General features: G+C 37.6%; 1 protein-coding gene across 3 annotated transcripts in view; it reads right to left on the bottom strand.

Moving 5' to 3' along the window:
- Positions 1,124-12,508, bottom strand: part of LOC109826219 (dnaJ homolog subfamily C GRV2) — a 41,643-nt gene continuing 30,258 nt past the window's right edge. For 2 of the 3 annotated variants that reach the window (XM_020393227.1, XM_020393228.1), the window contains 2 exons: positions 2,412-2,480; positions 1,406-1,657 (listed from right to left, as the gene is read on the bottom strand). In XM_020393227.1, the coding sequence (XP_020248816.1) occupies positions 1,436-1,657; positions 2,412-2,480 (291 nt within the window). In that variant the 3' untranslated portion in view covers positions 1,406-1,435. The other variant, XM_020393226.1, reaches the window with a different exon arrangement.

Genomic DNA, 12,508 nt, shown 5'->3' with positions numbered 1-12,508 from the left:
AAGACCTCTTGTCCACTTAAGTTGACATAAATTTGACCGACTTATTGGCCTCTTTGCTTTTTATTTTACACATGCAGCTACTTCGTAGTTCCACCTTGAAAAGAGTATTATTACAAGCATTCAACTCATAACAACCAACCTCTGTGGGCTCTCAATAATATGGAGGGGGTGGTCTAGCTCAACAGGCGACTTGTAGAGAGTATTATTACAAGCATTCAACTCATAACAACCAACCTCTGTGGGCTCCCAATAATATGGAGGGGGTCTAGTCTAGCTCAACAGGCGACGCGTGGCCTGTGGCTAGCATTGCTCAAGTGATTTTGTTAATATCTAACTCCATCTACAAACTGATTGCATTCCCACCCCCCATTGCAGGCTATATGGTCGATTCACAGAAACACAAAGTAAGCTATAGAGAATTGCTCTGATACACTAAATTAAATACCAAACACCTGAGTTGGGGTTACATTACAGAAAACCTCCCTCATTTGCACTTTCAGCAGCACTCATTAGCCCCCTCAACGCATACAATACATGAGGGGCAGGGGGGTTATCTGCGACTTGCCTTTGTCAAAACATGGATCGAAGGGTAGGGGGTCGATCACAATTTACCCTTTGATAACAGACGTGCCTGAATTGGGGCATTCTTACTGAGGAAACAGAGGCAATATCTTCAACCACAAGAATTCTACAACATTGGATTATCAACTCACAAGTAAGCATGTCTACCCATTATTCAACCGTTAACACTCTAAACATTAAGATTGATACAGGTGTAACTTTTTAACAATAACGAAATCTGTCTGTGGTACAATAATGCCCCTCTTTCCTCGGTAAGATTGATGAAATTGCATAAAAACTAATAACAAGGCTTTTTCAAGACTTCTCTAGTACCAGGAACATCATATTGCACACATAAGCACTAGAGCAGTGAGCACATATTTTTGTGATTTGTAGTACAATAATACAGCTCATATAGTTTAAATAGCAGTAGTCTAACTATAAAACCAAGCTAGGTAAGACGCATAAGCTTGTCATGATACAAATACCATCTCGATAAGTGAAAGAGCTTTTTTTTTCCCTGGGGACGCCAGGGGGGGGGGGGGGGGGGTTGGTTGGGGTGGAAATCATCAAGAGTATGTATGTACAGTGTCTCAAAGCCTTTGTTTACATACAGCATCTTATCTCAGAGCTGGTAGTAGTACACAATGGAACCCATCTTGCTTATTTCATGGTATATATTGGTAGATATGTTACAAAACCTACAGACGTCAGCTTTACAAGGAAATGAATGAACTCATCACAAAAATCAAGAGACTGTACATTTTTATGTACTCTGATAAATTAAAAGGTATGGCTTGTGTAGAGGTATTTTCTCTTTTGCTTTTCTACAGCGACTGCCTGGCTCTGTAGAGGTATTTTCTCTTTTGCTTTTCTACAGCGACTGCCTGGCTCGATTGGTGTTTGGAGCTGCAACAGTAGTAGCAGTAGAAGTGGAGGGAAGCCGTACAAGAGCAGGTTGTGGAGGAGGAGCAGCAAGAGCATAAGGAAGTCTTGAAGACGAGCTCTCGATGAGTCCCGCAACTCCAGCAGCAGCAGATTGTGCATTCGAAGGGAGGAAAAGATCGTGTTTCTGATCTTTATATGCACTCCATATCTGAAAGCAAAATTTCAATTAAAAGATAAGCTGAAAGAATTGGAAAGAAAAACAAAGTCTGATTGTTAACCATCTGAGCAGCTCAGGCAAATCCACAGGAACAAATAGATGTAATCTTGAGGTCCGTCGAAAACAATTATATAGCAGGAGGATTCACCGAAAGTAAAGTCCACCAATAATGGGTAAAGTGTCGAGGCAAAACATCATGAAGATCCATATTTCTAGAATATATCTTAACGTTCTGAAACAAAAGGATATTAAAGTAGGAAAAAAGATAGGGAGAAATCTACTTTCTCAATCTTGTAGGAAACACATTTTTTTCCTTTTCATTTTGTGCATAGTATATCGTCGAAAAGTTGATAGAAGAAAACTATACTACCCTTATGTGCATTATCCCAAGAATTAAAAAAAAATTAACAATGTCGGAACGTAAATTTAAAGAATTCCATATTGCATAGGGCTTATGCACCAACTTATGGGAACAAAGAATTATGGCTAGGTCATACAAATGCAGATATCTGTGGCAAAAAACAATGTACAGTAGACCTAAGCTCCATATTATAGGTAAAATATGTACTGATAATCAAACAAGGGGGGCGTGATATCAAATGAAATGAAAGCCCAAAATTGCTGAACCTTGGTATCCACTCAGTTAACCTATAAGGCGTTATAAGCGTGATTTCCCACAATTATAATTGCTTTCGTAGAAAAATGAATTAGAGGTAAAAGAATGAATAATAAGCTTGAAACTTACATTAGAAGCATTCAAAATTTCACGAACTTTAGCACAATGAGCGCCTTCAGTTGCAAATGCATGCAATACCTGGAATAGCACAAGTTACTTGTAAAATAATCACGCTCTATGTAAAATACAATATTTTGTAGCAGCCCTAATCAAAGAAAACAAGATAACCATCAAGGCTAAATGATGCAGTGTACTTCTTACAACCAAGTTTAAAGTGAAGCTTGACAATTGGAAAGTTTTAATATCTTTCTTTTCCAAATATTGTAGAAGCTAACAATTTCAGTTTCCTCAAAACGCAAAGGAAGCAGCTTACTTGCGAGGGTAGTTATTCCCTTTCTCAAGGGTTTTACTACTTGCAAGAGAAAACTCCAAAGGATATGTATAAGAAATAATAAGAAACATAAATATGTGTACCACAAAAATTTCATTGAAGATCCAAACGACATTTTCAACTGAGTTCCAGCAAAAAAATGGGTTTCATGTTAAACACCCTGACTGGGAGAGGTAGAAAGCGTAATTAAAGTTACCAGCACAACATCCCAAAACATGTGGTTTAAAGAATTCTACAAGTTGGGTGTTTGTAATCAGCAAAACATCTCATAATACGAGGTTTAAAGCATTACAACAAGTTGGGTTTGTAACACATTATTAGATCAAGAGGCTTAGTAAAAATCATAACTAAGATGGAAAACCAAAGTATTTTTAATCAAAAGCACAATTTTTGTCCATTTCAACCCAAAGACATATAAGTACGTGTGCTTCAAAATTCGCGATTTCATAGGCTACAACTACCCATTTTAGTTCATTTTTAACTCGTTTCGGCCTGATGACACGTAGTTTAAAATGTGCAATTTTCACGGGCTATATAACCAACGATTTTGGCAAATTCTGGTCGTTCGACCCAATGACAATTAAATATACTTACATTAAAATTCCTGATTATCATGAGCTATAACCCACGATTTTTGTCAATTTTTATTTGTCAACCAAAGACAATTAGTATGTGTACTTTAAAATTTGTGATGTCATAGCCAATGACTCCTAATTTGTTCATTTCTGTTCGTTTCGACCAAATAGCAATTAAGTACATATAGTTATATTCTTGACTTTTATAGGCTATAACCCACAATTTTTGTTCAATTTCACCTAGTTTGACATAATGTCACGTAGTTCAAAACGTGCAATTTTTATGGACTATAACCCACAATTTTGACAATTATTTTTTGATTTGAATCAACGACTATTGAGTACTATTAACAATTAAGCACGATTACTTCAAAGTTCGTAAACTTTCCTAGGCTATAACCCACCAATTTGTCAGTTTTTGTCTATATCAACCAGAAGACACTTACATGTACTCCGTAATTCATGATTTCATAGGCTGACTAATGACTCTTGCTCATTTTTTATTGTTTTGACCCAATAGCAATTGAGTACGCGTAATTAAAAGTTCTTGAATTTCACGGGTGATGACCCATGAATTTTGTTCATTTTCATTCGTTTAGACATAATGTCATGTAATTCAAAATTTGCAATTTTCAATGGCAGTAACTCATGATTAAGGCAATTTTTACCCAATGACAATTCAAGACGCTTAAATTGAAATTCCTGATTTTCATTAGCTAGACCCATGATATTCAAAAAAAAAAATTATCTATTTCAACCCAAAGACAATTAACTGCTTGTACTTCAAAATTTACAATTTCATAGGCTACGCTAATGATTTTTGTTCAGTTTGGTCCATTTTGAACCAATAACAATCAAGTACACGTAGTTAAAAATTATTGATTTGCAAGTGATATGACCCACAATTTATGTTCATTTTCATCCGTCTTAACTTAATGACACGTAGTTCAAACTTTATCATTTTCATGGGCTATAACCCATGATTTTGACATTTTGTTTATTTTGACTCAATGACAATTAAATACAAATACTCTAACATTCGTAAATTTTGAGGGCTATAACCACAAAGTTTTAGGTTTTTGTTTTTTTCAACAAATAAATAAATAAGTACGTGTACTTCAAAATTCGTAATTTCATAGACTATAAATCCCGATTTTGCTCATTGTTGCCTGTTTCATCCAATATCAATTAAATACGAATGGTTTAAATTTATCGATTTTCATATGTTTAACCAAGAATTTTTGTTCATTTTCATCATTTCAACCTAATGACGATTAAGGGAATTTTTGACCTGATGACAATTACGTGTGCTCACGTTGAAATTCCCAATTTAATGAACTATAATCCATGACTTTTTTTAATTTTGTCTATTTCAACTCGAAGAAAAATGACTACTTCAAAATTCGAGATTACATAGGCTATATCTCACGATTTTTTTCATTTTTGTCCATTGACACAATACATATAAAGTATGCATAATTAAAACTGCTTGATTTTCATTGGCTATAGCCTACATTTTTTGTTCATATTCATTTGCTTTGATCTAATGGTACATATTTCAAAATGTGCAATTTTCATGAGCTATAACTCATGATTTTGACAATATTTATTCATTTCAAACCAATTACTATCCAGTACGATTACTTCAAAATTGGTAGACTTCTGTGGGCCATAACCCACCATTTTTAAGTTTTTAACTACGTCAACTCAAAGACAAACCAATATGTGTAATTTAGAATTCACAATTTCATAGGATATAACTCATGATTTTTATTAGTTTTGTCTGTTTCGACCCAATTACAATGAACTACGCGTAATTAAAAATTCTCGAATTTCCAATGATTTTTATTCATTTTCATCCATTTTGATCTAATCACACATAATTCAAAATTTACAATTTTCATGAGCTGTAACCCACGATTTAGGATTTTTTTGCGCGTTCGACCTCATGACAATTAAGTACTCTTACAATAAAATTGCCTATTTTCATGAACTATGACTTGTGCTTCTGTCAGTTTTTGTCAATTTCAATCATAAAAAATTAAGTGTACTTCAAATTTCACTATTTCATAGGTTCTAGTTCGCGATATCTGTTTATTTTTGTCCGCTTTGACCTTGCGTAGTTAAAAATTCTCTATTTTCTATAACCCATATTCTTTATCCATTTTGACCTAGTGACACGTAGATCAAAATTTACAATTTTCATGAGCTATATCCCATAATTTTAATAAATTTTGTTTGTTTCGATCTAATAACAATTAAGAATTACAACTTCAAAAATTCATATATTTTTGTGGACCAGACCCACGAATTTTTTAATTATTGTCCAACCTAGAGACAAATAAGAACGAACTATGACTATTTTTGTTTATATTTGTCTGTTTCGACCCAATATTAACTAAGTATGCACAGATACAATTTCTCGATTTTCTTGTCCATGAGTTATGTTCATCTTCATTGTTTCGACCTTATGGCACACAGTTCAGAACATGTCATTTTCATGGGCTATATAACCCACGATTTAGGCAAGTTTGAACATTCGATCCGATGACAATTAACTATGCTCACATTAAACTTCCTGATTTTCGTGAACAAATAACCCACGAGTATTGACAATTTTTTCTATTCCAACCCAAAGACAAATAAGTATGTGTACTTTAAAATTCGCAATTTCATAGGTTATAACTTACAATTAACGTCTAGTTTTGTCCGTTTTAACCTAATAGCAATTAAATCTGCGTAAGTATTTTTTTTAAATTTTCATGGGCTATATATATATATCACACAATTTTTGTTCACGTAGTTCAAAATTCATAATTTTCATGTGCCATAAGTCTATAGTCAATGAATTAGGAAAATTTTATTTGTTTGAGTCTATGACAATTTAGTATGCTAATATTAAAATTCCTGATTTTCATGAGCCACCTACATGTTTTGTTAAATTTTGTCTGTTTCAACCCAGTTACAAGTACATGTACTTTAAAATTCGCCATTTCATAGGCTATATAACTCATGATTTTTGTTTATTTTTATCGACTTCGACCCAATGACAATTGAGTATGTCTAGTTAAAATTTTTCTATTTTCATGGGCTACAACACACAATTTTGTTCTTTTTCATCTATTTTGACCTAAGGGTGCATAATTCAATATTTGCAACTTTTATCAACCGTAAACCACAATTTCTGGCAATTTTTATTTGTTTCAATACAATGACAATTACCTAAATTACTTCAAAATTCGGAAATTTTTGTGGTCTTTAACCGACGAATTTTTCAATTTGTCAATTTAAGCCTAAATAAAATTAAGTACGTGTACTTCAAAATTTGCAATTTCATAGACTATGTTTATTTTTATCCTTTTCGATCCAACAACAATTAGGTACATGTAGTTAAAAATTCTCGATTATCATGAGCTATAACTCACGACTTTTTGCTCATTTTCATTCGTTTCGACCTAATGACACATAGTTCAGAATTTGTAATTTTCATGGGCGATGTAACGCACTATTTTTGACAATTTTCGTTTGTTTTGACTCCATGACAATTAAGTATGATTACTTCAAACTCATAAGTTTTTGTCAATTTTTATTGTTTCAACCTTATGTTACCCGGGTACTTCTACAATGAAGTCGCATCTGTGTTTGACACGTACTTGTACGCAAACTTCATGGACACTTCTTGGATATATACATACATTTACTCAGTGTTATTCAATTATAAGATATGATTTGATTTAAAACACAATGAAAAAGTCTCGATTTTCATGGGCTACGACCTAGGAAACCCAGGATTTTTGTTCATTTTCATTTGCTTCGACCTAATAGCACGTAGTTCAAAATTTAACATTTTCATGGGCTAAACTTGACGATTTTGGCTATTTTTGTTTGTTTTGACCAAAGAAAAATATAATTATTTCAAAATTTATAAATTTTCGTGAGCTAACCCTTGAATTTGTCAAAATGTGCCTATCTCAACACAAAGACAAGTAAAATATGTGTAGAAACGGTGAAACGGTGAGTTATATTTCACGATATCTGACGCAGACGTAGAAACGGTGAGGCCGATCGGATATCGTTCCGATGCCGACGAACTCTGACAATAACAGATAGATAACAAGCTTGAATCCACAAGCCTTAATTTTCCAAAGTTTAGGGAAGAAAATAATGGAGAAATTCCTCTTAATTCAATAATTGAAAAGTTAATTCTCGATTTACAAAAGGAAATAATATTTATAGCCAACTAATCATATCCTAACCCTAATAAAAAAGAAAGTCTGAATTTAAAAGGAAATAATAAAAAATATAACACTTTCCTAATGTGTTTCCGAGCCGACACGAGGCGTGTCGAGTAGTAACGCCATTCGTGTCGACTGACATGTGTCGACTAACACTGCCCTTCGTATCGACTGGCATGTGTCAACTAACACCGTCATTCGTGTTGATTGGGGTGTGTCGTCTCATCCTGTCGTCTCGATTGTCGACTGGGGTGCGTCGTCTTGTCTTGTCTTGTCACCTCGACTCAAGTTGAGATGTCGAGTCGTCGTCCGCTGATGTCATCTCGGCTGCTTTTCTTCTCGTCTCGTCTCGCCCAATACTTGATCTCCTGTATCAGTCCCTTCTTCTTTGGAAGAACTCGTCTTTGAGTTCGCATCACTTGAATACAACGTGATTGACAACGTGATTGAAGGATGATAATCAGAAATATCCACCACGTTAAATGTCACCAACATAGCCATTCCTTCTGGAAGATCCACTACATATACATTATCATTTATCTTCTTAAGAATCTAAAACGGGCCATATCGTTTCGGCTTAAGCTTGCTATAAGTTTCAGCCGGCATCCGTTCTTTCCGCAAGTAAACCATCACCATGTCTCTTTCATTGAACACCTTGAGTCGCCTCTTCTTGTCTGCTCGCGCCTTGAACTTTGCATTAGCCTTCTTGAGCTTTGTACGCACTTCCTCCTGAACGTTGAAAGCATTCTCTGCCATTGAACTTGATGCCTCGCTGAACTTGCTATTTGTCGGCAACTTCAACAAATCATGGAGATGTCGAGGTGTCTTCCTATAAACAATGGAAAAAAAAGACATACCTGTGAAACTATGAACAAGTCAAGTTGTAGGCAAATTCAGCTTGAGGTATAGCTTGATCCCACATCTTTGACTTCTCTCCACATATGCATCGAATCAAGTTCCCCAAAGTCCGATTGACCACTTTCGTTTGTCCATCTGTTTGAGGATGGGCTTTACTAGAATACTTAAATGAAGTGTCAAATCGTCGCCATAGAGTATTCAAAAAGTCACCAAGAACCTATTATCCCTATCCGAAACAATCGAATTAGGAACACCATGTAGCCGAACCACTTCTTGAAAGAATAACCGTGCAACATGTAATGCATCCGAGGTCTTACGGCACGGGATGAAGTGAGTCATCTTAGAAAAACGATCTACTACCACGAAGACTGAATCCACACCTCTGTGTTCGGGGAAGTCCTAACACAAAGTCCATACTCAAATCTTCCTATATATCCTTGGGCACAGATAGAGGAGTATACAAACCCGTATTTTGTACTTGTCCCTTTGCAACTTGGCACACTTGACAGCTTCTCACAAGTGTTGCCACATCCTCCCTCAAACTTGACCAATAGTATCTCTCTTCAAGACTCAAAATATTCTTTTCTCGCCCAAAGTGTCCGTCAAGCCCGCCACCATGTAAGTCTCGAAGACTCGAACTATCTTTTCCCTCAATGACGTTTTTGGAATACAAAGCCAATTTCCTTTAAACAGAAAGCCGTCAATAATAATAAAGTCTTCTGTGGGTTGTCTTATCAAACACTTTGCCCAAACCTCCTGAAAGTCTTCATCATCAACATAAAGCTCTTTCAAACTATCAAAAGCAACAACTTCACCTTGTAATATGCTTAACAAAGATACCCGCCGACTCAAGTATCGGGCACCTTATTGTCAACTCCTGACTTATGTCTCAAAATGAAATTGAACTGCTCAAAGTATGAAGCCCAACGTCCATGCATTTTGTTGATATGTTTCTGATTCTTGAAGTGTTGAAGAGATTGATGATCTGAGTAAATCACGAAGTCGTTAGCAATGAGGTAACTCTCCCAAGTCTTCACAGAATGAAAAACAACATACAACTACTCGTAAGTACTCCACATCTGTCGAGCTTCATTCAACTTCTCACTCAAGAAAGCAATGAGCCGCTTCTCTTGAGAAAGGACTGCTCCAATACCTACACAGCGTCACACTCAAGCTCAAAGAGCTTGTCGAAATCCGAAAACGCCAAGATAGGTGCAGTGATAATCTTCTCCGTGATAAGGGTAAAAACCGCATTTGCTTCATCGGTCCACTCGAAATCACCCTTCTTCAAACAATCCATCATGGGAGCAACTGTAGAACTAAAATTACGAATGAAACGCCGATAAAAAATGCTAACCCATGAAAGCTCCTTACTTCAGTAACACTTTTCGAAGTCGGCCAATCCTTGATTGCCTTGACTTTATCTTCGTCGACTTGGATTCCCCGCGAGCTTACCACGAATCCCAAGAACACAAGTTGAGTCGTCAAGAACACACACTTCTTAAGGTTGATGTAAAGTTCATTCTCCTTTAGCACCTGGATGACTTCTCAGAGATGCAACATATGCTCCTGTTCATCTCGGCTATAGATGAGAATGTCATCAAAGTAGACGACTACAAATCTTTCCAAGAAAGGCTTCAGAATTTCGTTCATCAAACGCATAAATGTGTTTGGAGCGTTCGACAACCCAAAAGGCATCACCAGGCATTCGTAGAGGTCCTCACTACTCTTGAATGCAGTCTTCCACTCGTCGTCCGGTTGCATTCGGATCTAATAGCCACTCCTCAAGTCGACCTTCAAAAAGACGCTCGCGCCTCCTAACTGCTCCAATATGTCATCCAGCCACGGGATTAGGAACCTCTAGCGAATTGTAATATTGTTAATGGCTCTACTATCTACACACATCCGTTAACTCTCATCCTTCTTTGGTGTCAACAGGGTCGGAACTGCGCATGGACTCGTACTCTCTCGCATGTGGTCATTCTTAATAAGGTCCTCAATGGTGTCCTGTAAAATCTTCTTTCTCCTGCGGGTTCATGCGATAATGAGGGAGATTAGGAAGCAATTAACCCGGGATAAAATCAATGTGGTGCTGAATATCCCTCATGGGAGGAAGACCCGCTGGCAGCTCTTCAGAAATCAACACTTCGAATTCCTTAAGCAGGGATTTCATCTTCTCTGGGACCTCAATGGGTGTTTTTACTTCTTTCTTCACAACTAAAACAAACCTCTGTTTCAACTCCTTTAACTCGGTCAGAAACTCTTCCTTGTTGCAAAGAGAAATACGTTTGGACTTTTGATCCTTTAGGTTATTTGGGGAGGATGGAATTGGTGGTAAAATGATCTTCTTGTTCATCCATACGAAAAAGTGTTCGTTCTTCTTCCTGCCATGCTTAGCATCGACATCATACTGTCACGGTCGTCCTAACAATACATGGCATGCGTCCATATCCACAACATCACAAGCAATATAATCACTATAAGTCTTGCCTAGTGATAGTGACACGCGGCATACTTCACTATAAGGCACAGGCTTTGCTTCAATTGGCGGTTTCAAGTGGTCCACCAAGGCCTTTGACATTATATTTTCACAGCTTATTGTCAATGATGATGATGAACACCTTGTTGTTGATTGAGCATCTAGAAAAAAAATTTGGTGTCGTGATGAATCTGGTGACTTCTGAGCGCATAAGAGTCTTTGAACAACACATGAGTACATGACACATTGTCGCCCTTAATCTCAGCAACCTCTTCCTCGTACTCTTCTTCAGATGTTGTGTATCCATCCTTAGCTTCCTCATAATTCGCAAGATTAACCTTCCGCCGCTGCGAGCACTCATTGGACTTACACCCTGGTTGGAGACATCAGAAACACTTCCCTACAGTCGGCTTGGCATACGGACTTGCTTGAGTCGTCGTGGGCTGTGGTTGAGTAGTCGACCGCTCGGCCGATTGTGGAGGAACAGGCCGATCAATCGTCCTTTGCCCGACCGACTCTTCTCTCGCCTTCTCGACCGAACCTCCATGTTTGGTTCGTCTGAAAGGTAACACTTTGGAGGACAATCTTTCCGCCTTGAGAGCCATGTTATGGGCTTCGTCCATAGAGTACATGTTGTGGATGACCACCTTCTCTTGAATTGAATACTTCAAACCTCCGATATATCTGACAACGAGTTAATCTTCGCTCATAGACAAATCGCAACGAGAAGTAAGACGGAAGAACTCTTCGGTATAGGCGCCTTACTGATCTGATTCCTTGATGGCATTGCTCGAACTGGTTACAGAAAATTTGTTTGTAGTCGGGTGGTAGGAACCTAGCTTGTAGTAACTGCTTCATGCATCGCCAAACCCAAACCGGTTGCTCCCTTACCGTCGCCTAATGTTTTGAGTTTGGTCCCACCATATCGCGGCTCTTCCTTTGAGACGATACACCACAAACTTCACCTGGTTTGCTTCGGGAATATTAGACATCTCAAAAAACTTCACTTTGTAGAACCAATCCAAGAAAGCCTCTATGTCCAGATTTCCTCCAAAGGAAGAAAGCTCTACTTTCATCCGATATTCTTGTTCCTGATGATGTCGGCCTTGTCGGTGGTAGTTGTGACGAGGGTTGAAGCCTCTGCCATGAGGTCGATCTCTCTTCTTCGCTCGATACGTTATCATACCATGGCCCTTCAAATTGGTTACCATAGTCCACTTCGTCATCGCTGTAATCATCATGGGGAAGTGTTTGATTGGGAAGTCATCGATGATGTGGAGGGGGTTGATATGAAAGGTGTTGATACGGAGGGGGTTAGGTTGGACGTGGTTGATTTGGAGAGGGATGAACTGGAGGGGTTTGAGGATTGTATGGGGTTATATGTCAGGGTAGCCTAACTCTGGGTCCGCTAAGATAAGACCGTCAGCGAAGTTATTCTCATTGTTGAGGTAAAGAGTAAGTCCTTCAATGGCTTGTTGAAGGTTCTGAAAAGACACCTCCAACGTGCCAAATATTCCATCCATAAAATCCAACCTCGCGAAAAGATCCTAAAGAGCTCGCCATCACCTGTCATTGTCGAGGATGTTGAAGCCGAATCTCTGATACCACTTGACGCAGACGTAGAAACA

Source organism: Asparagus officinalis, chromosome 10, assembly GCF_001876935.1.
Source record: "Asparagus officinalis chromosome 10, Aspof.V1, whole genome shotgun sequence".
Taxonomy (NCBI): Eukaryota; Viridiplantae; Streptophyta; class Magnoliopsida; order Asparagales; family Asparagaceae; genus Asparagus; species Asparagus officinalis.
This window is presented reverse-complemented; position numbering and strand designations above follow the sequence as displayed.